Source organism: Peromyscus leucopus, chromosome 1 (genome assembly GCF_004664715.2).
Source record: "Peromyscus leucopus breed LL Stock chromosome 1, UCI_PerLeu_2.1, whole genome shotgun sequence".
In the NCBI taxonomy this organism is placed as follows: domain Eukaryota; kingdom Metazoa; phylum Chordata; class Mammalia; order Rodentia; family Cricetidae; genus Peromyscus; species Peromyscus leucopus.
In genome coordinates this window covers 134,219,956-134,247,512 of record NC_051063.1, presented here as the reverse complement: position 1 = coordinate 134,247,512, position 27,557 = coordinate 134,219,956, and the positions used below count along the sequence as shown (strand labels likewise).

Here is a 27,557-nt window from a genome sequence, read left to right as displayed (position 1 = left end):
CATCCCAGCAATGCCCAAGATAATTAGAATTAAACTAATAGTAATAACAAGGGCAGCCAGCTCAGATCCACGGTCCAGAGCTCGCTCTTCTTTGGACCCCCCAAGAGACTTGTTCCTGAGGGGGGGGTCTCTGGCCTCACTCAAGATTCCGTGGGAAAGAGGCTACCAGCTCCACCATACCCAGCCTCTTCTACCTCCATCTGCTGCCCACAGCTCCTTTTCCCAGAATCCCTCAGAGACTCTGAACTATGTCTTGCCTGAAATTGAAAAGCCTCCCACCTGACTGTCCCTTTGTCCCTCAGCCTGCGGGACCCTGCCGGCTCTCCACCCACCCACATGGGGCAGGACTACCGCAGGAGGAAATCCTGGAGGCCAGGGTGCTGAATCAGGGAAAGGAAAGATCTTTATCTAGGTGGCATGCACATGGGCACATGGAGGCTCCCAAGAGTCAGATGTCACTGGCTCCCTGCTGGAGCCTCTGTCTAGCCGAGCCTGATGCCTCCCTCCTGGGCACAGCCTTTCAGGTGGACTGAACATAGAAGTCCATGCCACACGGCTGGCAGGGAGCACACGCTCAGCTGGCCGTGCCCCCTCTTCACGCCCCTGACCTGTGTTACAGACCAGGAACAATGCGAGGAGGGCTGGACCAAATTCCAGGGCCACTGTTACCGCCACTTCCCGGACCGCGAGACCTGGGTGGATGCCGAGAGAAGGTGTCGAGAGCAGCAGTCACATCTGAGCAGCATTGTCACCCCCGAGGAACAGGAGTTTGTCAACAGTGAGTGTGGCAGGGCCTACAGAAGCAGCAGTGAGGGCGAAGGGCTTTACGGGTCAGAAGTGAGCAGACTGGGGACTGAGGCTGTAGCTCAGTGGGCAGCGCTTTGCCGTGTGTGTGTGTGTGTGTGTGTGTGTGTGTGTGTGTGTGTGTGTGCGCGCACAAGGTCCAGCACTGTGGGAGGGGAGGGGGAAGGAGGGAGGGAGGAAGGGAGGGAGGGAGGGAGGGAGGGAGGGAGGGAGGAAGGCAAGGAAGGGGGCACAGATTGGGTGCACTGCAGGGCAGGGAGCAGGAAGAATGCTCCCACATTTCCCTCAGAGAAGATACAGATCACTGGGGCCAGCAGCCCCAGCTGACCCAAGACAGACCCTGCCAAAGACAGCCCAGGCTAACCCTGTAGCTGTCACTGCCTGTGCTAGCCCGAGGAGGTGTTCCAACATACGCCACAAACGTGCATGTCCTGAGACCCTTGCAAGGTCCTCAGAAGACCGTGGCAGGTGCCTAGGAGTCACGTGCCTCCTCCCACCACACCCTTCTTTCCACGAGTTCCAGTCCCCAGACAGCCCAGGGCATCCAACGTCGGGTGCAAACCTCTCTTCCCTTTCCAGAAAATGCTCAAGACTACCAGTGGATAGGTCTGAATGACAGGACCATCGAAGGGGACTTCCGCTGGTCTGATGGACACTCCCTGGTGAGTTGCCAGAGCTAAGAAGTGGGATAAAGACCCCCTCCAAACAGCATGCATTCAAGTCTCAGGCAAACTTACTGAGCAGATGCCTGGCAGGCAGGAACTCTGTAGGAAGGGATTGTGTCTCTTTCCTCTCGGCCTCTGGAGACCAGCCTGGGGCTGGATGGTCTTCATGAGGGAAGGCATAAGATGGGATAAGGAGCTGGCAGAAAATGGGGAAAAAAAAATGATAGCAAGCTACCATGAAGGGTCTATGACATTTGAGAGTTTCCTCGTGTGCAAAGGACTAGTGTCTACCCAAGACATAAAACACAGAGATCAAATGGACAGAATGGGCAGTCAGCTACAGGTCACTGAAAAGGGCCTTATGGGTAAGAAATGAGCAGACTGGGGATTCCCCACCAGGGAATGAATCCTTGGGGATTACGAGCTCCTGAAAAGGACCAGAGTCAGGCTGTGTAGCCGGCTCCCTAACCTGGGATCCATAGCATCTAGGATGATGACCCTGATCAGATCAGAGTCCCAGCAGCCTTTGCTGCTGCTGTCCAACCCAGATGCTGGGTTAAAGGGAAAAGGAGCTGGGGAGGGAACTGATGGGAAGGAGGTGGGGGCCAGGCCAAGCCACACTGCTTCAGCCTGCCCCTTTACCATTTTGCTCCTCCTGCCCACAGCAATTTGAGAAGTGGCGTCCCAACCAGCCTGACAACTTCTTTGCCACTGGAGAGGACTGCGTAGTGATGATCTGGCATGAGCAGGGCGAGTGGAACGATGTGCCCTGCAACTACCAGCTGCCCTTCACGTGCAAAAAGGGCACCGGTAAGAAGGGGCTGGGAGGAGGTCCAGGGAGGGGAACAAGCCCTTCAGCTGCAAGGGAGCCGCTTGCTGTGTGATCTAGAGGGGAGTTCTCTTGTCTCCTAACCACCGGGGGCTATGGGAGCATCCTCGGGAAGCTCACAGGTGCTGATGTGAGGGCCTCTCCCCTGGCACCAGCATCACAGAGCCAATAGCAAGAACAAGCTGACTCCTGGGAACCATTCACAGGAAGAAAGGGAGGCTGAAAGTCATGGGCTAGAAGATAGGATCCTCCACTCCATGCATACCATGGTCTCTCAGATGTCAGCAACAGAAAGTCACCCCTAATGGCCCTGGGTGAACTTACGCTTTCTTTGGGGCTCCAAAAACTGCTAGCCACAGAATCAGAGCTGCCAGGCCTGGATTCTTCAGCTCTAAGGCCATGGGTATCACAATGCTTAAAGGACCCAGCAGCCTCCTGCTCCTACACATGGCCTGTGTCCTCCTTTGGGTGCCATTTTCCCTGGCTTTGTATGTTTTCATAAAGAAGCCACAGGTGTCTCAGCAGACTGTCCTCTTTCCCCACCTCAATCCCTCCTTTTTATCATCTCGCCATTGTTCAAGGCCATCTTTATATTCTCTTCCTGCCTCCCAGTGCCACCAAGGAATCCAGATGTTAGAATGGAATGCCTTAGGATTCTTTGCCCGTCATCTTCCTCCCTACCCCCACCCCCATCCTACAGTCCAGTCTCAGCCCTGGGAAGCACAGCTTGATCCCTTTCTCATCATGCCTTGGGCTGTGGGCTAACCTTGTCTCTGCCTATATGGGCCATCACAGAAAACCTCATGAGACCCCTTCCTAAAAGGCATTTGTCCCTCAGTGGCCTGTGGAGACCCCCCAGTGGTGGAGCATGCCAGGACCCTCGGGCAGAAGAAGGACCGATATGAGATCAGCTCCCTGGTGCGGTACCAGTGTACCGAGGGCTTTGTCCAGCGCCACGTGCCCACCATCCGGTGCCAGCCCAGTGGGCACTGGGAAGAACCTCGAATCACCTGCACAGACCGTGAGCATTGACCCCCCTGGTCCCTCACTTGGCACAGAGTCAGATTCCACCAACAGGGCCTTCTCCTCTTCCCCAGAGCATAGTGGTAGCTGATACTGTCCTGGAGACTCCGTGCCATGCTAGGGGTTAAGCCAGGCAGGGAAAGGTACTGGGGAGCCGCACCATAAAATATATATGGAAGGTGCCTGTTCCCTGAAAGGAGCTAAGGAAGCTGTGACTGTCTCCTGAGCCTAAGGAAGTTGGATGGAAAATCCGTCCCAGAGGAAAAGGACAGGAAGAGCTTCAGGCTGCACCGCTAGGCTCACAGTCCAGAGGGAGGGCACCCGTGACAGGGGAAGGCCTGCTTCTTCCTCACTCACTGTTCATCTTCCACCCCCCACCCCCACCCTCACCCCCCTGACTGCAGCCACCACCTACAAGCGCAGGCTACAGAAGCGGAGCTTGAGAGCCACACAGAGGAGCCGTCCCAGCATGGCCCACTGAGAGGAGCTTCCACGACCACGACGTGCCCCCAGGATGCTGAGCCCAGCGGCAAGCCAGGCTGACCGCGCATCCCAGCCAGATGGTGTCTTCCTGTCCGCTTGTTGTCATATAAGGAATCCATTAAAGAAGGAAAAATACCCCACATTCTGTGTGCGCAACTCCTCACATCACCCAACCTCCATCTAATTTGTCCCCCACCCCACCCCACCCCACCCCCCGGAAAAAAATGCCAAAGCGAATTTCCTGTGACCCGTGGACTGAGACACTTCTCCGATCTCCCACCGTGCCTTTCCAGGGACCAGTGCAGGGACAGGGTGAGAAGGAAGGGGTTAAATTAAATAAAGAAGATTATTATTTTTTGTTCGTTTCCTGACTTGACCTAAGATCAGTGCAGTGGTCGGTTATTTCACCCCCAGGGAAAGCTAGGGAGGCAGGAGGAGGGGCTGGAAGGAGACAGGATGGGGGAGGGGGGAGGGGGTCCTCAGAGCACGAAGGACTCAGAAGAGATTAACTGCAGCTTCACGTATTGGACAAAAGGAACCGAGGTCTGTGCCATCTATGAGGGAAGGAGCCTAGGGCTGGGGACAGGCTAGCCAAGGGGCAATGAGGTTGCCTTCCCCCCCGGGGCCCCTCTTCTAGTGACCTCTCACCGGGGTCACCCACCCTAAGCAGGTGCCATTCCTCGGCTGGACTGGGTAGGGGCACTTCCTCTCCAGGGGTGCTCCGCCGTCCCCTCCCCTCCCCCCTCCCGGGACGGTGCAGGCACCAGTGTTCCGTGCACCTATTTATATTTTTGAAAACTAAAGATTATGATAATTATAATAATAAAGACATTGGAAGAGATCTATTTCCTTTCCTTTTTTTTTTTTTAAGTTTATTTTATTTCTTATTTAAGCAAAAGGTGACCATGATCTGGGACCTCCACAGAGTCGTGCTTCGATCCCAAATGACCTCAAAATTGTGCGGGTCCTGTGTGTTCAGTCACATCTGTTCGCCTCATTCCTGACCGGAGTGACACTGTGTCTGAGGGGCCCTCTGCCCCTGTGTGTGTGTGTGAATACAGCGTAAAGGTATGAACACGTGTGACCTATTTGTGTTATGTTTGCCTGGGTGTGCCTGTCCACCTGCGTCATTCAGTGGTTTGGAGCGCGGGTTTGCAAGTGGGCACACTGGAAACTTGAGAGAAGGTATGCTGGTGCACTCAGGGGGCTGAGACAGGAGCATTGAAAGTTCAAGGCCAGCCTGGGCCGCATGGTAAGACCCTGTCTCGAAATAACAGCCAAAGGATTATTCAAGAGACACTCGGTGTACCAGGCTTGGGGCATAGCCTGTGAGCACAGTTACTTGAGTGGCTGAGACAGCCCGAGAAACTTGGTGAAACCTTATCTCACAATAAAAGGTAACAGAGGGCTGGAGATGTGGCTCAGCGGGAGAGTGCTTGACCAGCATACACAAGGTTTCAATCTCCACTGCCAAAATGGGGTGATCTGTCCCCTGAAGGGCTGTGATCACACACCCCGAGTTTCTGATGTAATACAACTGGAGTGAGGCTGAGGAACTTGGATTTCTAACAAATTCCCAGACAGGTGTGATGATGCACATCTGTAGTCCCAGCCCTGGGAAGGCAAGATGCCTGGAGTTCAAGGCCATCCTCAACTATATAGAAAGTTCAAGACCAGCTTGGGTTATGTGAGACATCTCAATTCTTCTCCTTTCACCCCCCCCCCAAAAAAAACTGAACTGAGGGGCTGGAGAGATGGCTCAGGGGCTAAGAGGGCTTGCTGCTCTTGAAGAGGACCCATGTCAGGTGGTTCATAATAACCCACAAGTCTAATCCCAGGGGATCCAATGCCCTTTCTGGACTCTGCAGGCACCTGCACCACATGCCCATACACACACACACACACACACACGCACGCACGCACGCACGCACGCACGCACGCACACACGCACACACACGCACACACGCACACACACTCATACACATGCACTTAGAAAAGAAAAGAAAAAGAAAAACTGACTGAACATCTGATTGTCAAGCACCAGGGGACATCTGGGTGAAATACAGGTCTGGTTCCCCAAAGCCTTGTTGGGATGAGGAACAAAGACACTCCATAGATCCTCAGCCTCTGAGACCCTTTGGAAGGGACCTCCTACTCTTCTCCTGAGCCCCTCAAAAATGGGCCATCATGGGGTGCAGATGGGAAGATGGGAGCCAGGTCCCCAGAAGCTGGGCCACTACCTGAGGCAGGGTATGCTGTAGGATAGACAAGATCAAAACCAAACCAGTATACAGGGGCAGCCCAGGCAGACAGAGGACGGAAGTGACCCCACACATACCCTGGGCTGAGATCTAGTCCCTGAGTCTGAAGGGGACAAAGGGTCAGACACGGAGGCCACCTGGAAGGGAAAGAAGGGAATCATAGCACCATTTATTGGCCAAAGAAGGTACACACACCCAGAGGGTCACTCCCAAGCAGGGAACATGGGAAAGATACTCGACTCAGGAACCAGGAGATGATGCGGGAAGGTGGATTCGGGAAGGTTCTGCCTTCCTTAAGCCCTCATCCACAAGTCTGAGGACCCTGTGCAGAAATTTAAAAAGAGTCAACACTCATCCTTCTGCCTCCTCTAAGCCAAGGAGAGGAGAGAGCTGCAGCCACTGCTCAGGCCCGGCACCAGTTTCCTCAGGTTAGGGATGCCAGCGGTACCAGCACACGGCAGAGCCTTTTAAAACCCAATGGACCTCAAACGCCCCAGAGAGGGATGCCAAGAGAACTGAGAGTTGGGTCTGTAAGAAATAATAATAATACCTTTTTTAAATGTTTAAGTTGGGACGTAAAAAAACAACACACGCAACGCCCCAATCCACAAGGGACAAGGTGGACCCTTGGGTCGGGAAGTTGACCCAGGAAGTCGGGGGACAGGAGGATGCGCACAGCCAGCCACCCTGCTAGCGCGGGCGGTAACAGTAGACGCCATAGCGCATGCGTGGGTCTGGGAACCCGAATGTCCGTACTCCAGGCTCGGAGGGTCCGCAGTTGGGACGGGGGTGCACGATGGGGTAGCGGGCACTTCCGTCTGCCAGCCAGCCAGCATCACAGCGGTCCAGGCCGCGGAACTTCCAAGCAGCAAAGAGCTGGCCCACCGTAGAGATCTGTGCGCCATCTTCCAGGCAGGCCTCCTTGGCCTCCAGCAGCGTCAGCTTCTCCGGGTGCTCCAGGTAGTACACCCACCCTGTGGGAAAGTGGGGCATTTGAGTGCTGTACTGAGAGGGACTGGGGGTAGGGCCTGCCCCAGGCAGGGAGGAATTGCCCTATGGGAGTCTGTGTTGGACACTTTGAGGGGGGCACCTTTCCACCACACCTGCCCCAAGACTAGGGTTACTCTCGTCATTTCTACACTCCCCAGCTGCATTCTGAGTGAGCCCCCACCTAGACTGGACTCATCTCTCACCCACCATTTACTGAGCACCTACTATGTGAGCAACTTCTACACGCCAGCAGGAGCTTCTTTAGGCAGCTGAGAACGACCTTAAACTTGAACTTCTGATCCTCCTGCCTCCACCTCCCAAGTGCTGAAAGTACACTACAATGCCCAGTTCAGGAGGTGCTAGGGATGAGACCCATGCCTTGTACACACCAGGCAAGAACTCGACCAATCAAGCCACATCCCGGCCCTGCCAGACACGTCTAAGTATTTTTGGCTACGGTACCGAACAAATTTCTGCTTTCCTTTATCTTTCAATGAATAATAAGGCCGGTGTTTGGGGAAAAGACATGGTTTTGTCTGCGCTGACTCACAGCCCAATACATGATAGACACTCAGACGTCTCATGAATGAATAACCAGTGGCAGCCGTGAACATTAAGAGTGAAGTGCTGAGAACTGGTAGGGACGTTGCCTCCAGAACTGCCAGCGCTTCAGACCTTGGGCCCAGAGGCAGGCAGAGAAGAGCAGAGGGTTCTGGAAGCTTCACAGATAAGGAGGCCCTCCCTCAGGTTCCAGATGACCCTCAAGCAGGCAGGTCTGTGCCGGGCCATTCCACTCACCCTTGAGGGCAGCCGCGAAGCAGAACACGTCATAGCGGTGCAGGCGGTGGTGGCGCTGGCCGTAGCTGCGAACCCCAGGCGCCAGGCCGGGGCCTCCGCAGGGCTGCCGGGGCAGCGTTATAGGGTACTGCACAGAGGCGTCCTGCAGCCAGCCTGCGTTGCACCAGTCCAGGCCTTCCTCCCAGGCACGGAAGAGCTGCTCAAAGGAAGCCACCACCGCGTCCTGCTCCCGGCAGGCCTGTTGGGCCTCGTGGAAGCTGAGCTGGTAGCGCCCTTCACGGGGCTGGTATGGAAAAACCACGCCTACAAAGGAAGGACGGGCTCAGAGGGGTCAGAAGGGGGAAGCCAGAGCTTCCCACCTCCACTGGGATGCACGCCGCCTCCAAAACACATTAAGACTGCCGGCGCCTTTAATCCCAGCACGCTGCAGGCAGAGGCAGGCCGATCTCTGTGAGTTCGAGGCCAATCTGGTTTACAGAGCGAGATCCAGGATAGGCTCCAAAGCTACACAGAGAAACCCTGTCCCTAAAAAACAAAAACAAACAAACAAACAAAAAAAAAAAAAAACCACAGACACCTCTGCACACATCCTCAGGTAGCTCAGCCAAACCTCCTACCTGCTGTCCAAAGTCTAAATCCAAAGGAAGTGTTCCCCTGCCTCTCGCCTTCCTTCTAGAACTGAGTAGATTTCCCAGAAAATACATATTGGCTTGTGAGATGATTAATCCATCAAGAGATGTCTCAGACTATAGAGTAGGACAGAAGATGAGGCCAAGCTGTTATGCTCTAGGCTCCAGGGGTGGGGTTTATACACACACACACACACACACACACACACACACACGCACGCACGCACGCACGCACGCACGCACGCACGCGCACACACACACCGTCCTAAGGGCATCTGTAAAGTATATAAAATGGCAGTATCTGCACATCCTCTAATACATTTTAATTTACCTGTAGACTGCGTAAGATTCCGACACATGCCCACACGTCACTTTATCCTCACGGTTCAGCATGGTACTTGGCCTACAGTGAGCTCAAGGTTTGAGTTTGGAAACTTTCTGCATTTGGGGCACAGGTGCATACTTTTGATTTATGAGCTGGTTTATTTCTCTAATTGCATTATTTATTTGTTTTGGTTTGTTTATCAGGGCAGGGTATGTGCATGAAAGTCAAGAGACAGCTTATGGCAATCAGTTCTCTCCTTCCACTATGTGGGTCCTGGGAACTGAACTCAAACTACCAGGCTTGGCCACAAGTGCCATTACCCACTGAGCCGTCTCATCAGCCCCTATGAATTGGCTTCATTTGCAGAGGAGGGACCACAGACAGGAAAGGCCAGCTGTGTGTGTCTTTAGTGCATTAGCGTGCAAATTCCTTTTGAGGGGAAGGGGGTGGAGAACTGTGCTCAGTGGTTTTATGTCAACTTGACACAAGCTAAAGTCTAAGAGGAGAGAACGTCAATTAAGAAAACGCCTCCCCCTCTGAATAGGTGAGACAGTTGATTGGCTTGATCAGTTTGGGAGGCAACTAGGCAGTGGGACCAAGTCCTGTGCTCATTGCATGAGTTGGCTGTTTGAAACCTGGAGCTTATGCAGGGACACTTGGCTCAGTCTGGGAGGAAGGGACTGGACCTGCCTGGACTGAGTCTACCAGGTTGATTGCAGTCCTCGGGGGAGGATTTGCCCTGGAGGAGGTGGGAATGGGGAGTGAGCTGGGGGTAAGGGGAGGAGGTGGGAGGGGGAAGAATAGGGGAACCCGTGGCTGATATGTAGAACTGAATGGTATTGTAAAATAAAATAAATAAAATTTTAAAATAAATAAATAAATAAAAATAAAAATAAAAAAAAATGCCTCCATAAGATCAGGTCATATGAAGGCCCATAAGGCATTTTCTTAATTAGCAATTGATGGGGTAGAGCCCAGCCCATGGTGGGTGGGGCCATCCCTGGGCTGGTGGTCCTGGGTTCTATAAGAGAGCTGGCTGATCAAGCCATGAGGAGCAAGCCAGTAGGCAGCCTTCCTCCGTGACCTCTGCATCAGCTCCTGCCTCCAGGATCCTGCCCTGTGTGAGGTCCTGTCCTGACTTCCTTCAGTGATGAACAGTGATGAGTAAATCGAAGCTGAATTAACCCTTCCTCCCCAACTTGCTTTTTGTCATGGTGTTTCATCGCAGCAACAGAAACCCTAAGGAAAGGACAGAGTCTTGCTGTGTAACCCAAGCTGGCCACGGACTTCCAATCCTCCTGCTTCACCCTCCCAAGCACCGGGATGACAGGCAGGAGCCGCCAAGCCTGGCTTCTAAATGCAGAAATGTCTTGACGAAACAAGAGAAGCTGGATATGACGGCTCATGCCGGTAATCCCAGGACTCAGGAGGCTGAGACTGAGAATTACCACGAGTTTAAGGTCATCCTGGGATACAGAGTAAGACACCCCTAAAAACTGCAGAAGAAAGGGTGGTGAAGGGCCCCTCGATAAAAGAGTCCTGAGGCTGGGGGCACCCCGATGCAGGAGGCCTCCTTCCTAGTGGCCATCCTGACAAGGCCACATGTTCCCCTCAAAAGTTACTGTTCTAGCAGGGTGTGGTGGTTCACACCTGCAATCTCAGCACTCAGGAGATTGAGACAGGAGGATTACCATGAGCTCAAGACCATCGTGGCCTACAGAGTGAGATCCTGTCTCGGACAATAGAAGCACAAACAGAATCCATGTTATCGTGCGTGTTTGAAATTTTACCTTATAAAAAATTGAGGGTTCATTTTCATTGTTGTGAGCTGGGTTTGAACCTAGGACTTCATTCACACAGGATACCATTCTCCCACTGATGTAGATCCCTAGCCCAGTCTAAAAACTGTAAGCATCTTTCAGTGCACAGCAAGTCAGATGAAGCCTTAAGGAACAGGGGTAACTCTAAGGGCTGAGGAGGAGGAGGCCCTCCTTGGCTTGTGCTGTTTAGAAGCAGAATCATGAATAAGCATCACCCTGTGGCCAGGCTGAGGGAGCAGTAAAGCTCATGGGCCCCAACGGGGCAGAAGTGGAGGGTGATAGTATGCCTGGTCCCACCCTAAGTTCCCATTCCTTGCAACCCCAGGGATGAGGAAAGTGTTGAGGACTCCCTGTCTCTCTAGGCTGACCCTGAAAACCTTTCCCTCTGATAACCCAGACTTCAGAATGAGCAGTTTGGCTCCTCTGAGCCACCAGGTAGGCCCTGTAGGCCGCAGGGTTGGAGCTGCTACAGACTCCAGGGGATCTTTTTCAGGAGGCAAGTTCACTCTCACTGCGAGAGGAAGGTCACAAAGGCACTGCCTTTACCTGCACCACGATTCCCTTGTCTGTTCTTGAGAGAGCCTGGGCTCCAGGGATGAGCCCTGCTCAGGGGCCAGAGTTGGAGTGGAATAAGAGGGAGTTAGAGGAGAGAGATGAAGGCATGCTGCCCTCCCACCCAAGACACAAAGGAGTCAGAACAACAGAGATCGCAACCTGGAGCCACCTGAGACCGGGCTGGTAGCATCTGGCTGATCCAGACAGCACTACTTTTTCTAAAAAAAAAAAAAAAAAAAAAAAAAGATATTTTTACATAAAAATCCAGAGATTTCAATGCCTGGTTATATATAGAGCTCAGTGGTAGACCATTTAACTAGTATGCCCAAGATCCTGGTTCTTATCTCCCCCAACACACACACACACACACACATACACACACACACACACACACACACACACACACACAATTTCATACTCAGAATAAATATGAAAAACAAACAGCAATAGCCTGCATTCTGAATTGGCATCATAACTAGCCTGAATTAAAATGTTTTCTTTACACAGGATGGGGTTCAGCAGTGTGCCCCAGGCTCTATCAATGAAGGGGTTAAATTCTCCCATTCTCACACCTGAATTTAGGTTTCAGTTCTCTGAGAAGGGCAAAACCGGTGTCTCTCCCAACAAAGGACCACTTACCCACAACACCCTTGCATTCAGGGACTAGGAAGAGAATTAACACAGACTCTAAATCAGCCTCAAATCTCAGGGACAGATCCTGCAGCCCCCTTCGGAGTCACGTCCAGACTTGCCCAAGCCTGTGCAAGTGTGTCCAAAAAGGATAAGACTGAACCCCAGCCAATTAAAAGAACACTAGTGTGTCTGCTGCTTGTTTAACCAGTCATGTATAAGATGACCTAACTGTCCCTGAAACTCCCTTTGCTTAAAAGGAGCTGCACGCTCCTCTCGGGGCCGTCGCCATTTTGTACAGGTGAACGACCCCTCATGTTTGCTGGAATGTTAATCAACGCTCTTTGCTTTTACATGCTATTTGAGTCTGGGGTCTCCTTCAGCGTCTCCTCGGACCCTTACACCAGTCCCTGCCGTCACCCACTGCCCCTGCCTTGCTCATCTGTCTTGCTGACTAACCCTGCTAGAACCTCAGTTCTGGGTCCAGAGAGCTGTGCAGCCAGCTCCCACTTCCCTCTTTCTGAACAGGACTGAATGGGAAGGAAAAGGAGGCAGTGGCTTCGGAAGTCGCTCCCTGGGTTCAAACGCCACCTCTGCCACCTGTCAGCTAGCTACACGCCCTTACGTAAGTTGGTAGATCTCTCTTTGTCTCCTCACCTGGAAAACAAGAGCCATGACACTACAATAACTTCCTTTTAGAGACTTAGACGTGCTTACCTGTGTAAAGCATAAAGGGCTAGGCCTTCTCTGGGTCCTCTCCCCCTCCCTTGGGTCCCAGTGGCATCTGTCAGGGCCTCACCCCGAAGCTCCAGCTCTACCAGGCCACTCTCGTCCTCCAGCCCGTCAATGACCTCGCAGCGGTAGCGCCCAGAGTCCTCCAGCCGCAGGTCCCTGAGCTCCAGCGACACCTCTTGCGGTCTGTGCTGCCGCAGGTGTGCTCGCCCTTGGTAGTCCCCGAAGGAGCGGTGCCTCCGGCCGATGGCCACTAGCACATCCCGCTCCGGGGATCCATTCTCGGACAGCTTCCACCACTTGACGCGCACGACGTGTCTTGGGGGCGCCAGGGCTGGCTCATAGTGGTAGCGGCAGGGCAGGGTCACACTGGCGCCTCGGTGACTGAACAGAGACTCCTCAGTCGTCTCCACCACCAACTTCACTCCGTTGAACAGGCCTGGGGGTAGCAAGGTGGGGCACAGATGCGGCAATGGTCTTCCAAGGACCATTCATACCCTCCTCCCAAGCTCCTCCGGACTTGCGTGTTGCAGGATGCAAAAAAGAGCCACTGTCCCCCCACCCCTCCAAGTGCCTGCCGCTCCCCTCCTCCACGCACCCACTGCCTCCACAAATGTGACTTTGTGCTTACTTCCACTGGGCTGTGTGTGGTGGCAAACACCAGCAGGAAGGCTGAGGCAGAAGGATTAACATTAGTTTGAGACCAGCATGGGCTACATGCAGTGAAACTCTTCTCAATAAATAAATAAATAAATAAATAAATAAATAAATAAATAAATAAATAAATAAAATAAAGAGGTACTATCAGTTCCTCGAATTTGTGCTAGCCTTGCCATCTGCTTTCTGCTTGAATGAAAGGTGGACGTGACTGTCCCACTGTACCTGTTCTGAGGCTTGGTCCCAGGAGCTCTTGCTGATCCTACCTTCTCTAGGGACATTCATTGCCAGTCACTATGTGCACAAGCCCAGACTTGCCTGTCTAGAGCACGAGAGACCATGAAAAGCCGAGTGCATCCTCCTCAGCTGGGGTCATCCTACACCAACCACCTGCAAGGTGATCCACTACCCAGTAGTAGCAGGTCATCTGCAAGTGATGGGATAGTTAGAAGACAGAGGGGACCCGAGGAAGGACAGGGCCCCTCGATCTCCTGCTTTGGATCTCCGACTGTCCCTGACTCGTACAGGCATCTCAGCATCACTGCGGGAGAACCACACCTCCCCTTCCTGAGAAACATCACCAACCAGAGTGTCAGAATAGCTAATGAGATCAAACTGCTGAGAATAAGAGACTTGGTGTTCAGCCCCACAAGGACCACCCATGGCTCCAAGAACATCTCGGGAGGGGAGTGGAAAGAATGTAAGAGGCAGCTGATGGGGAGGAATTTTGTCTTCTGGACATGCCAAGGCTATTGCGCTCATGAACTCACAGTGGCTGTGGTTGCCTGTGATCACATGTGCAAGATCAAGCCAGCCAGAATTCTGGCATAGAGGCTGGAGATGATCTCTGGGTCCCACCCCTTACTGAGGAGCTATTGGCAGTCATTGGTTGCTAGAGGAAGGAGAATTATTCTCTGTTGAGGATATGGCCCTGGTAGGATTCCAGTGGATGGCCCCACATGGGTGTACATATGGGTAGCATTAACTAGACTTAATGGGTTATAAAAAAAAAATTGTCAGGCATAGTAGTATACACCTTTAATCCCAGTACTCGGGAGGCAGAGGCAGGCCAATCTCTGTGGTTCGAAGCCAGCCTGGTTTGCATAGCCATGTTTCAAGCCAGCCAGGGAAATAATACATTAAGACCAGTATCCAAAAAAAAAAAAAAAAAAAAAAGATTAAAAAAAACCCATGAAGTTGGGAGAGCAACATTGTGAGATATAGAAAAGTTAGAGAAGTAAAATGTGAAATAGATTTGATCATATTTCATTGTATACCTATATGAAATTCTCAAAAATAAAGAAAAAGGGGGAACCAATTTCTAAAATCAGCTAATAAACCATGCCTCAATTCCAGCTTCCTTGTCTCCTTGTGACCCTAGTATGAGTCAAGGTCCCTCTGACCAATGTTTTCTCTACAGCACTCCCTTCCCGAGCTGCAGCTGCTCAGTGAGAGAATCCTCCTTGTAGATTAAACAAGGAGGTAGACAGCTAGACCAGCACATCCCTTCCCTAACTAATATCTAGGCTCAGCTTAGACTAGGTGGCATCATGGTCCCCAGTGACTGCTGGGACTCTCGGGGATGCTCTCCCAACACCCACACCAACACACTTCAGTTCATCTTATCCGTTTGCTTAATCAATAAACTCTGATCTGTCCTAAAATTCTTTTTGCTGCACAGTCTGGCAATAACTGAAAATAGACCCACCCACCACCCCATCCCTCCCCTGTCCCCACCCCCAAGACTCAGAGGGAGACTCAGGAAACACACAGAGTTGTATTCCCCCAAGAGAGGCAGGCTGTAGGACCAGAAGAAACAGAGCTCACACCAAAGTGTTGAGCCACACAGGGCTCCATTAATGGGTATGCTGTTAAGCAGCTGTGTTTGGGGCAATTTGTTCTCCACCAAAAGCCATCTGACAAGCTAAGCATGGTGGCTCCTGCCTGTGATCACAGATCTTGGGAGGTGGAGGCAGGAGAGTCAGGACCTCAAAGCTATCGTCAGCTACACAGAAACTTCCAGAGCAGTACAGGGAGCTAGGGGTATCGTTCAGTTAGGACAGTGCTTGCGTAACACGCACAAGCCCTGGGTTCAGTCCCCAACAGTGCATCAAACCAGATGTAAAGGTGTGCCTGTAATCCCAGTGCTTGGGAGACAGAGTCAGGAGGATGAGAAGTTCATGGCCGTCCCCAGATATATGTCAAGTTTGTTGACCGTACGCAGGCTGCATGGGACCGTCTCACAAAAAAAAAAAAAAAAAAAAAAAAAAGATAAGTACTAGCTGCTATGACAGACAGACAACAAGAACGTCACCAAGGGACAAGATGGCGACAGTGAGTGTCCTGCCTCAAGTGTTCCTGAGTCCCCTTCATTCCTCTTTTTCAGTCTTGGCCAACTGTCCTCCAGGGCTCCTCCAGAAGTCCCAGCTACCCTAGCCAAGACAGGAGACTGTCGGAGCTCAGGGCTCAAATGACAGAACTCTCCAAGCAGCAGAACTCGGTGGGTGAGGTGGAACTCACAGCAGGGACACAGTGACTGTCTTCTCAAAAGTCCCCTGCCCAAGGCCGCCCAGCTGGAAAGAGGTACCACTGATATTCAGACTCACATCTCTGTGACTCCCAAGTCCCTTCTGCGGGGAAGACCAGGGGTGGTGGCACCTGGGCTGGATCTTAAAGACGTAGCTGTTCTAGGAACGAGGGCCACCCCAAGAGAACTTGGTACCAGCAAACTCAGAGTATCTAAACCATCTCTTCTCATCGTGGAAGCAAGGCTGATCCACCCTTGGAGGCCCCGCCAGGGAAGATCCTGCTGGCTCCACCCCAGCCTGGAACCTGCCTATCACAGCGGGAGCCAGGGGCCAGGCCTAGGAGCCACCCACCTTCCCCATAGCCATTGCCCAGGGTCCTGGTATGTAGGCCACTGGAATAGTAGAAGCCTTTGTGGAATGGCAGTCCCAAGACGCAGGAAAGTGGCGACAGCAAGACAAGGAACAGCAGGCCCATCCTGGCCAGGGTGGTGGCAGTGCCAAGGTGTCTTGGACGAGGCTGGGCCCAAGGGCAACTGCAGAGAGAAAGAAAACAAGCCAATTACAGAAGCGTCACTACGGGGGTCTGGCACCCCTCTATACGCATCCTCTCACACACTCCCTCAACGGTGCATCACAGATCATCTCTGTGCACCAGGTGCTGTCCTCAGGGCGCAGCAGGCAGCTAGAACAAGCTAGAAGAGGTGTCCACTGCATCCCTGGACACCAAACACACAAGAACAGTTTGAATTTCAAAGGTTGTGAACAGCACCTTTTAAGGAAAACAGAGGAGACTAGAACAGAACATTCCAGGGCGGGGTTCATGTTTAGTAACAATAAGTCTGCACCAGAAAATTTGTTTCAACACAGAGATATCTGTGTGGGGAGGGCTCTGACGATGCGACATTTGTTTTTAAGACTAGATCAAGGTCACAAAGCATTTGAGGGGTAAGATGGTTTCGTGGGTAAAGACGTCACCTGCTCAGATCTGACAACCCGATCGACTTCTGGGAGGTGGAAGAGAGCCATCTGAGTAATTTTGTCTAACCTGAACACGTTACTGCACTGCAGTGTGTGTGTGTGTGTGTGTGTGTGTGTGTGTGTCTGTCTGTCTGTCTGTCTGTCTGTCTGTCTGTGTCTGTCTGTGTGTGTCTGTGTGTGTGTGTGTGTGTGTGTGTGTGTGTGTGTGTGTGTGTGTGTAAGAAATGAGTTGGGAGGGGTGTTGTTTTAAAGAGGGTTTCATGTAGTGAGCTTGCCACAGATGATGGTCTTGAACTCTTGATCTTCCTGCCTCTATCTCAAAAAGTCTTAGCAATCAAAGTATGATCTTTTAATACATTTTAAAAACAAAATGAACAGACTACAGCCTGTGGTCCAGCTGCATCCTGAGTGCCTACCACCATGGGAAGGGCTCCACAACATGCTATTTGTACACAACTATAATCCCAGCACTAGGGAGGTGGAAGCGGGAGGATCAAGAGTTCAAGGCCATCCTAGATCACCTACGGAGTTTGAGGCCAGCCTGGGCTACACAAGGCCCTGTCTAAAGGTGGGAACACCCAAAGGAACATTGAAGCCGAGCAATTTTCAGGGCTGAAAGGACAGGCTGGTGCTGGCAGGGCACAGGCATCACACGGTGCAGAGGCCAGGGACAGGCATGAGGGATGCTCTCCATTTGTTCCCATGCACTCCCCAGGTCCACTGTCACCACGTATCCATCCCTGTGGGTCACTTGTCCTGCCCCCCTCCCCAGCCTTCTGACTTCAGCTGGATTTAGCCAGTGGGAAGCCCGACAAGATGGGGAAGAGGACAGTACATCTTCCCCGCCTCCTCCCCGCTGCAGTGATCACATCCTCCCAACAGCCTCCCAGTCCTCTGTTCTATCCCTATCATAACTCTCTAGAAGAGATCCCTTGATTAAAATCTCCTTGTTGCAACCATCTGGAGCGAACTCTGCTTCCTGCCCAGCCTCTGACCGACCACGTGGGAGAAGGAGGGAGGGTGGCCAGCAGGGACTCTGTCTGAATGCCTTGGGAGGAGGTGAGCCTGGATGCCTACTCTCTGTCCTGACAACTACAGATGAAAGCTTCAAGTAGATGAGTTCAGGGGCCAGACTCACATCTTAGAAACCCCCTTCTGGAGGCAGGTGGGAGGCAGGCTTCGGTGCAGCAAGACCAGAGTGCCCACAGGCCTTCCCTTGCAAACAGAACTGTGTGATTATTGTGGAGGACTGTGGGAGGATGCTCAGGGCGTCATTTGTGACAAAGCAAAACACACAAATGCCACAATGATTGCAAACATGTGGCCTTATGAGAACGTCTGTGTACAAGACCAGAGGAATCAGGGGGAAAGAAAGAGAGGGGGGGAGGGGAGGGGAGGGGAGGGGAGGGAGGGGAGAGGAGAGGAGAGGAGAGGGGAGGGGAGGAGAGGGAGGAGAGGAGAAGAGAGGGGGAGGGGAGGAGAGGGGAGAAGGGAGAGAAAGGAAGGGGGAGGGAGGGAAGAAGGGAGAGAGGGAGGGAGAGAGGGAGGGAGGGAGGGAGGAAGGAAAAGGAAAAGAGAGGGGAAAATGCAAAGCAAACATTGGCCTGTGAGGATGAGCAGACTCAGGAAGGAACATTCTTGTTTCCAAAACAGTTAGTCCTTGCTGGACAGGAGGAATGGATGAAGAGGGAGCTGAAGTTTGAATTCACTGTCTTCTTTGAGGTATTTGCAGAAAATCTGAGGTCTAAGCTTAGTTACTGTGCTACACCAGGATGGAGCCTTGCTGACTCCACAAAGTCTCCTGATCAGAACTAGAAGATCCCTGTTCAGAAGCATCTCCACTCCAGGCATCCGTCTGTATTAGTGGGCAGTTCTTCACAGGCCCCTCACAGGCACCACTGTGCAGAAACACTCCGACGTAAAGTGGCATCACACTGGCATATCGCCTCTTCATATTCTCCCGTACACTGCAAGTCATCTCTAGGTCACTTTTATCGACTTCTGTATAGTAACCATTTTTCTGCTTGACTATCCATCTGCGGTTGGTTTAGCGTACTGATGCAGACACACAGAAGCCCACTGCTCTTCACTGTGTGACTCTGAGCCATGTCTGCAGCTGTAATGGTGGAGATCATAACCTTTGCCTGGTGTACTTCTCCCTAGCAGGTCCCAGTCTCCTCCAACAGTGATAGGATTCTAGGTACAGGTAAAACAGCCCGTGCAGTGTCTATGCCTGCAGAGAGTACTGGGGGCGGGGGTGCCCTGATATTCTTTCTCCAATCTGCTGGCTCCACAGCAGCCAAACCCACAGCCACCCTCCAGCCTGGACATCCTCTACCAACAATGGCCCAAGCACAAGTACCCTTGAACTTCAACCACCACACATGAACACAGCTCAGCCTCGCTGTGTTGATGACCCTCATTCACGTCACGCTGTTACAGTTTGAGTGTGACACGACCTCATAGGCCGTGAATATAAATACTTGGTCCCCATCTGGTGGCGCTGTTTTAGGAGGAGGTGGAATGCGGTCTAAACACAAAATCATAAAACTTACTGAAAACACCGTGAGATTTGGGGGTTTGTTGTGCCACATGCGTGCGGTTGCCCGTGGAGACCAGAGGTGATGTTAGATCTCCTACAGCTGGAGTTACAGGCAGTTGTGAGCCACCCAGGATGAGTGCTGGGAACTGAACTCGGGAACTCTGGAAGGACAGAAAGTGCTCTCGAGTGCCGAGCCCTCTCTCTGGCCCTGTGCATGTCGTATCTCAATGTCAAAAGGTGAGACACTCTTGCACTGGTCTTAGAATGGAAGGAGTGGGGTTGTGGAGAGTGAGGCCTTATGGGCTGCAGACCCACCCCAGTTCCTCCCACATCTGTCTACTTCCTGCCTGCCGGGGTGATGACCAGCTACATCACGCTTCCACCGGCCCAGTCGCCTTACCAGCACGTGGTCTTCACCACGGTGGACTGTATCCCCACACACTGTGAGCCAGTCCCTGCCTTCTTCATGTTGTTTCTTGTCAGGTATTTGGTCTCTGTCTCAAGAGAGTAACTAGTGCACACCAGCTGCTAGAATGACGTCAAGAGCAACAGACTTTCACGAGCACTTAACTGTCGCACCAAGTCCTCACTACAACTCTCCAGGTGAGGTTGCTAGTGTCCTTATTTGTTTATTTAATGTGTTTTTGAGACAGGGTCGCCTCTACCCCAGGCTGGTCTTAATCACAGGAGTGCTGGGGGATAAATCTAGGGCCCCATGCACGCTAAGCAAGCGGTCTACCAACTGAGCTATGTCCCCAGCCCGGGATTCCTGCTATACAAAGGAGAAAGCCAACGCAAAGACTGCCCAAGGTCATCCAGCTAGGCCGTGTCAGTCAGAAATTGAATCCACTCCAGCTCCAAAGCCTGGAGTCACCATGCTAAACGCAGTGAGAAGATTGTGGGAGACTCACGAGTGCCTGCTCTAGAGCTCTCCCTAAATGTTGTTTCCGTTACCTCCAGTTAGACTCCAGTTGGAAACCAAGAGGAAACCAGGGTGAAGAATCAGACGCTTGTAGATATAGACAGAACTGGGTGACCCAGGGCCACCCCACTGCTGACCCAGAGGCCTTTCTGGGTGGAAGGGCTTCTAGCCTCTTAGATCAGTTCAGCTGGGACGGGTGCTCCCTGGGACCAGTGCTCCCTGGGACCAGTGTTCCCTGGGTATCCTTTGTATCCTTAAAAAAAATGTACATTGTTGCAAAATTATACACTAAAAAAATTACAAGGTTAGAGGAAAATAGAGCCGACTTCTCAAAACATGAGACTTCGGCACCCCAGTGCTAAAGGGAGCAAAAGCAGCCCTGTTCACAACTACCCACAAGCACTACCTGATGCCACACACCTGTAATCCCAGCCCTGGGGAGGCAGACGGAGGAGGGGGAGGTTCCGGGCCAGCCTGGACTACACAGAGAAAGCCTGTCTTTAAAAACAAGTAAGGCCGGGCATGGAGATTCATGCCTATAATGGGAGGTGGAGGACATCTGATCCTCCAATCAGGCGTTCAGGCTGCATGACACAAAGCTAGTCTCAGGCAATCCTGGACTACACTAGACCTGATCTTGAGAGACAAAGCAAAGCAAAAACCGCACAGTATCACAAGTTCTCTGCTGACTCGGGGACAGAGGGCCGGTCCTCCTGCCGTGGGGCAAGTGCTTCCTTGTTGTTGAAGGAATTTCTTGGAGTGCACTAACATTGCTGGAAGCCAGTTTGGTTTCCAGCACCCACGTGGTGGCTTACAGCTACCTGTAACTCCAGTTCCAGGAAATTCAACACCTTCTTCTGGCACATGTGGCAAAACACTCATATACTTAAAATAAATAGATCTCTAAAAAGCAGGGAGTGTGATTGGCTTGATCAGTTTGGGAGACAACTAGGCAGTGGGACCAAGTCCTGTGCTCATTGCATGAGTTGGCTGTTTGAAACCTGGAGCTTATGCAGGGACACTTGGCTCAGTCTGGGAGGAAGGGACTGGACCTGCCTGGACTGAGTCTACCAGGTTGATTGCAGTCCTCGGGGGAGGACTTGCCCTGGAGGAGGTGGGAATGGGGGGTAGGCTGGGGGTAAGGGGAGGGGATGGGAGGGGGAGAATAGGGGAACCCATGGCTGATATGTAGAACTGAATGGTATTGTAAAATTATATATATATATATATATATATATATATATATATATATATATATATATATATATATATATATATAAAAGCAGGGAGTGTGTGGGGGGAAGGAGAAAAGCCAAGTTTGCCAAAGTGAGACATATGACCAGGGCTGGCATGTCATTCCATGGTAGACCACTTGCCTGACATGCCGATGCCCTAGATTGGATTCCCCCTCTTCTATAGTTTGTTTGTGTATTTCAGAACTTCTTCATCTTCTTCCTAGTTTTATTAGAAGGCTTCAGGTGCTGAATTCCCTTAAGCCAGTCACATGGGTCCACTACCCTCACCCGGTATCCTTGATCTGTGACGGAGAAAGTTGATTTGGGACTTTGGCTTAGCAAGGATTCTGAAACACCTCCATCTGTTAGCTTCCAGAGCTCTGGACAGTGACCCACAAGAGTCTGGATGGTGAGGTACACCTGTGGATATGCTGAATGGCGTTAGGCGCTTGCTGTCAGCCTTCATCAGAATTCACACAACAAACTGCTCCTCGGCAATTAGAAATCAGTACTTGAGTGTCTGCTCAGGTATTGGGGAAATTGCTGCCAAATCAACGTGATGCCCCGTTACACTGGCCTCGCCCCTCTTCATTCCTTCAGTCATGGAGAAGGGAGCCGCAGCTCACAAACACCTGCAGCCCCCTCCAACACCACAGACTGAGTCCCCAAGGCTGGCTTTCCCAGCCTCAGAGACCCTGGCAACACTCACAACCTCCAGCCTGGGCCCCAGATGAGCTCCCGAGTTTTTAAATGAACTCCTACATCTAGCACTTCCCCCAGCCCTCCCAAGAGGCCCCCACGTCATAATTGGCAAGGAGAATTTCCTTCTTTCCATCGAATCCACAAGTGAACAGGAACACGGAGACACAACTACCCAACAGCCACCCAGCCAGGAAATGACAGGGGTAGCATTCTCTTTAGCTGATGTGAAGTAGGACCTGTCCCTCCAACTGGCTGTGCCCTTCCTGGCTACAGTCACACACACCAGTGTCAAAAGCATTGTATGCATTGTACAGACAAGAAAAGGGGGGGGGTGTCAGTAGTGCAAAGACGCATGCCTACACTTGCCCTCAGGGAGATGAAGAGCTGAGATCTGACCTCATTTTCTCAACAAATATTCCCCATGCTTCCACCACAAGCTAGGCAGAGTTCTAGGCAGTAGGGATTCAAAGCAGAGTACTCCTGGGCTTCACCGTCTAACAAAGGTGATGGAGACACAGATGTGATTGTAAGTGATAGGAGGAGATGGAACAGGGAGATGGGTGCTTACTTATCTATTTACATTCAAAAGAGGGTCTTGTGTAGCCTAGGGTGGCTTTGAACTCGTCATGTTACTGAGGGTGGCCTTGAACTTCTGATCCTCCTACTTCCACCTCCCAAGAGCTGGGACTACAGGTCTGTGCCACTATGCCCAGGGCTTTCTTGAATGCTGGGCAAGCTCTCTACCAGCTGAGCCACAACCTGAGCCCTGGGTGTTCCTTGATCCTAGGTCAGGAAGACCTTTGAGAAGATGGGAGCCTTGAGACTCCTGGGAGAAGAGCCCTGCAGAGAGAGCTAACAGCAGAAAGAGTTCGGAGGCCAAAGGGGCTGGAGCCCCAGGGGCATCATGAAGCAATGTCCATGTGGTGACCAGGGGCCCTGTCACATAGTCCCTTGGACTTTTTAAGAAGGAAGGCATGAAGAATCACCCGAAAAGGCATGGCATGAATCTGATTTACAGTCTTCAAAGGGCGGCTCTGGGAGACTTCTGACCTCCAATCAAGCGTGCATCATCAAAACCCTTGCACATCAAACACAAAACCAGCCTCTCCCCTGCCCCTCTGACCTCAACTGCCCTGAGCACCCAACTCCCTTTAAGTCCGACTTTATTAGCACTATGCCAGTGGAGGGTGTGATGTCAGCCCTGCAGGTGTGTAGCCTTCCACCAGGGGGACGACAGGACAAACGAAAGTTAGCAAGAGAAGATACGCCCCGTGTCCAACAACCACAAGACGGGAGAATTCATAAAACCCAAAGATTCAAGTTAGACTTGCTGGCTTTGAACCCAGGCTCCGCTACCTTCTGGGTGACCCCCGGACAAGTCATCTGGCCTCTTGGAACACAAGCCCTCCACCTTCTGAGCAGACTGAAACTTAGAGGCTGAAGAAATGCTAAGGTTAACCACAGAGCAGAAGCCTGGGCTAAGCCCCCCTGTCACTAACGCACCTGGGTTCCAGCCATCCTACCACAGCCACCAGCCCCTTAAGACCGAGGCACCACCGAGACTGGCTGCTTGGATTCTCTTCTGACTCTCCATTTCCAACCAGTCTGTCCCTGGACAAATGCCCGGCCCTCCATCTCTTCGTTGATAAAAAGGGTCTACACTGCCAGAGCACTGTCTGATGGAGACAGACCGTCAAACGAACGTCAGCAGCTGTGACTGCAATCTTTCTCCTCTCTCAACAACCAGGAGAAAAACAGCCACCTCCTCACAGTTGAGGAAGAGTAAACCACCCAAGGCTTTATTTATCTCTGGCTAACATCTGAGATTGAGAGGAAGCCCTGGATCACCAATCCTCTGCCTTTCCCGAGCACCGATGGCCGAGAAGGGTCCAAGGAGAATAGAATTATTAGAGTTATTATTAGAATTAATAGAGTCCACCACCTCTACCACAGTCACACGGCAACTGAGCCATTGATAAGTATTAGCCTCCTAGACACCAGCAGAGGGCAGGGTTGCCCCCCAGATGCACCAGGCTAGTTCAGGAAGGAATTTGGCATCAATGTCCCGGTTACAATCAGGCTTTATCAAGCCTTTGGAATTCTGCCGCCATCACCCGCCAGGTTCTGGCCCAGGCAATAGAGGGGCGTTTTCCACCGGCATTTCCATGCCTCTCGGCAAGTCACTGGAGGGAAGGCGGGGTGCCTCGGGCAGTCACCCCTCTCTCACAGGACAGAGGCGTTCCCTGGGGTCAGCGCAGGGGACCCTTTACCAAACAGGATCGCAGGCAGCCGGTGACCACCCAAAGAGCTGGGTCCAAGCGCCTGCGCCTCTCCTTCCAGGTCTCCTCCCTGGGAGAGGCCAGCTTGCACCCAGGGTTTGTCCCTAGGGCAGGCGCTCCAGGTGCTCGCCAGGACAAACCTGCGTTTGTCCCCAAGTGTCCAGAGTGGACTGAAGGCACGCATCCTCAGTCCATCCCCATGCAGGTTGCTCCCAATTCCCATTCCCTCCTCCCGCCAGGATCTCGGGTGGCTCCCGCTGCAGCCCACTTAGGGCTGGAACAGTATCCCCGGGGCTCGCTGCGGTTTTACCTCTTGGTAGCTCCCCAAAGGGTCGCACCCAAGTCAGCCTGTATGGCTGATCACGTGACAAAGGAGCCCCTCAGTCTCCGGTTCCCTCTGCCCCATGTTCCCGGTCTCCTAGCCCCAGCCTTCCCGGCAACCGCAGGGTCCCCTAGGTGAGATGGGAGAAACTTGCATGCACAGAGCCCCGGAACGCAGCCAACCCGAGCCACGTGGACCGTCCCCAGGAGGCTCTTGGACGACTCAAATGCTTGGGACCCCACTGCGACACGCTGAAGCCACGGGCTGTCCAGGTCTGAAGTAGCAGAAGAATCTGGGATCTTGAGTGGCCCGAAAAAAAGCTGCTTCCAACAAACCTCGCGCTCCCGGCAGACCAACCCCTTAAAGGTACACAGTCCCTTTCCCTCCCCCAAGGCCTGGCCCCCAGAGAGTAGCAATTGTTAGAGCTGGAGTGCAGACCCCAAACCTGGAGACTCAGATGTGGGGGGAGGAGTTCAAAGGGAGGTGGCAGAGAAGTGTTTGTAGAAGTGGGAGGTCCCATTAAAATGCCCAGGCTTCAAAAAAAAAACCTCCTTCAGCGCTCTGCGGGTGGGCTGTGACTGCCCCACATGGTTCAAGAGGAGTACTTAATGTGTGCCTGCTTCCTGTAGAGGACTGAGGGGGTGACAACCTTCTGCTGGAGGTCCAGCACACAGAAAGGGCTAGCCACATACATAGACCTGCCCCTAGGAGGTCCTCGGGTGCGGGTGAGCAAGGATAGGATGGGGTACTCCTCTTGCAGGGCTCCTGACATCTGTCCCACAGGCAGCCGATTCCTCAGGATGCTTCTGTTTGGACAGGGTGTTTGCTTTCCTGTCCATAAGGCCTAGTTGTTTCCTCAACAGAGAAACCTAAGAAGGCCCTTCAGCCGGGGCTAGGAGAAAGGCCACAGGGTCAGGAGCCCAGGCTTTCCTAAACACACCTCTAGATAGCCCTGACCCCCTCCTCCCTGCGTGCGTGTGTGCGTGTGTGCGCATCCGTCCCACCCAGAGACAAACCAACACACAGCTTCCGTGGACTAAGTTCCCTCTAAAATAAATACCAGGCATAGAGGCAGAGCTGTGAAGGTTCCCCTGCAGGTGAGGGATGGAGCTGACCCCTGGACGGACTGATAGGAAACAAACGCGATACAAGTAGCAATGAGGAACCTCCCTCCAGCCTCTGAGACTGTGGATGGGCCAGGCTTGGCATCCGTGCTCTGCGTAGTCTTTGTCCCAGCAATGTCACAGACTCAGTCTTATTTCCGTTTTGTAGAGGCCCAGAGATCCAGTGTCACTCAGAGCTAGGATAGGAACCATGTTCGTCTGCCTCGAGGCTTTAAGCGCCTGGTCACTCTACCACATTGTAACTAGGGAGAATGGAGCCTAGACCCCTGGCAGAAGCAGGGTAGGTGCTGACAGCCTCTGGTGGGAGCAGACTCGTGGTCATCTGGAAGGGTCTATTGTCAGAGCATGTGATAGGGTGGTTCAGTGGGCAGAGAGAATTATCAGGTCTGGTTGTCTAGAGTGCAGACAGGAAAGGCAAAGAAAGCCAAACTCCAAGTGAGGGACTCTAGGCTAGGGTCCCAGAAAGCAGACTTCCTCAAGGCTGCGGTCAACACATGCAAGGCTACAGAGCTAGGAAAGGGACCAAGAAACAAGCCTGGGCCATACTAGTCTCCACACCAGGTGGGGGGCTTGTGGTACCATGCACCCACCCACCCAGCCGGCAGCCCACAGAAATGGCTGTGTGATCTGACATTGCGTCTCCTGTGTAGTGAGTTCCCAGGACGCAAAGCCATCCCAGGCAGTGTCAGAAAGGATGTTTCTCCCATCATCCGCTGGTCCCCAGGAAGGCTAGAGCAGGGCCCTGGGGTAGTGCCCTGAGGACGGAGGACTGAGGCCAATAAACCCCAGAAAGACTGGATTCTGAATTCAATGCCAACTCCAGTGAACCGCTCAAGCAGCAGGCGCAGGCTCAGATGCCCTCACGGTTGAGCAATCTCCTGTCCCTCTTTCATGGGGAGATCACCACTGAGCCTCTTACTCTGATCTACCCACAAGAGGCCCTGGCAACAGTGGGCAGCTCTCCGGAAGAAGCACTTCCGGGTGAGTAGCTGCCCTCTTGCTCCCCGGGGAGCCATAGTGTGGCTCCTGAAGCTTGGCTGGGCCGCAGATCTTGAGAACCAGGGTGATTTTATTCCGCCTTTTCCCAGCCAGCTAGCCACCCCTCCCCAGATGAGCAGGGCACGGGCCAGCATAGCTCCTGCTGGCCACTTCCCATAGCCCCACGCAGAGCAGAACCCCCTTGCCTCCCACCAGTGGCTTCTGGGAAATGGCATGCTCTTGACCACAATCCCTAGTTGGCGACGGCCTTACCCCTTTCACACTGCTCCCTGCCCAGCCCACCAGGGCCCTCGCTCTCTGAAAGCCAAGTTCACTGGGTTTTTAAAAACTTTTCCAGGCCAGCACTAGCATTACAAAGAAAATGGAAACTGCCGAAGGAGAAACCAGCAGCCAGGCCTGGCCTGCCTTCTTAGTGCGGGAAGGGAGCAGGGGCATTCACAGGAGGCACCTCTCTGCCAGGCCCTCCCTGGCCCTTCACCAAGTGGCAGCTGTAGGCCAGACCCAGAGCAGCATGGAGGTAGAGACAGGGGAAGATGTGAGTCAGGCGTGGAGGCCAGGGAAGCCTGTTCCTAACCCCACCCGTCTCCCACTCCTCCTCTTGATCTATTTGCAGTCTGGCAAGTGGCACAGGAGTCCTGTGGGCACTGGAGGGCAGGGTTAGGGGCGGGGGCGGAGAACAGTACCAGGCAGTCTGGCTTGGACAGGGCAATGAGGAAGCTCAGAAG

The 27,557-nt window shown here is 52.7% G+C and overlaps 2 protein-coding genes across 4 annotated transcripts in view; one reads left to right on the top strand and one right to left on the bottom strand.

Moving 5' to 3' along the window:
• Nucleotides 1–4,645, top strand: part of Acan (aggrecan) — a 65,019-nt gene extending 60,374 nt beyond the window's left edge. For both annotated transcript variants that reach the window (XM_028879212.2, XM_037198498.1), the window contains 5 exons: nucleotides 620–778; nucleotides 1,384–1,466; nucleotides 2,135–2,279; nucleotides 3,137–3,319; nucleotides 3,726–4,645. In XM_028879212.2, the coding sequence (XP_028735045.1) occupies nucleotides 620–778; nucleotides 1,384–1,466; nucleotides 2,135–2,279; nucleotides 3,137–3,319; nucleotides 3,726–3,802 (647 nt within the window). In that variant the 3' untranslated portion in view covers nucleotides 3,803–4,645. The remainder of the gene's footprint in view (nucleotides 1–619; nucleotides 779–1,383; nucleotides 1,467–2,134; nucleotides 2,280–3,136; nucleotides 3,320–3,725) is intronic.
• A 1,560-nt stretch (nucleotides 4,646–6,205) lies between these two features.
• Nucleotides 6,206–25,153, bottom strand: Hapln3 (hyaluronan and proteoglycan link protein 3). 2 transcript variants are annotated; one of them, XM_028879213.2, is made up of 5 exons: nucleotides 24,864–25,153; nucleotides 16,081–16,262; nucleotides 12,612–12,983; nucleotides 7,854–8,156; nucleotides 6,206–7,039 (listed from the first exon to the last, which is right to left on the bottom strand). In XM_028879213.2, the coding sequence occupies exons 2-5, from the start codon at nucleotides 16,202–16,204 to the stop codon at nucleotides 6,756–6,758; spliced, it is 1,083 nt and encodes a 360-aa protein (XP_028735046.1). In that variant the 5' UTR covers nucleotides 16,205–16,262; nucleotides 24,864–25,153; the 3' UTR covers nucleotides 6,206–6,755. The 2 variants fall into 2 exon arrangements, with proteins under 2 accessions (XP_028735046.1, XP_028735047.1); XM_028879214.2 differs by having other exon boundaries at nucleotides 24,892–25,153.
• Nucleotides 25,154–27,557: the final 2,404 nt, after the last annotated feature.

Coding starts and splice junctions, on each gene's coding strand:
- Hapln3 (XM_028879213.2), bottom strand. CDS start 16,204: ATGGGCCTGCTGTTCCTTGTCTTGCTGTCGCCACTTTCCTGCGTCTTG. Junction 12,984..16,080: donor GGGCAATGGCTATGGGGAAG/GTGGGTGGCTCC, acceptor TGCTACCCCCAG/GCCTGTTCAACGGAGTGAAG. Junction 8,157..12,611: donor GGTAGAGCTGGAGCTTCGGG/GTGAGGCCCTGA, acceptor CTTCCTTTGTAG/GCGTGGTTTTTCCATACCAG.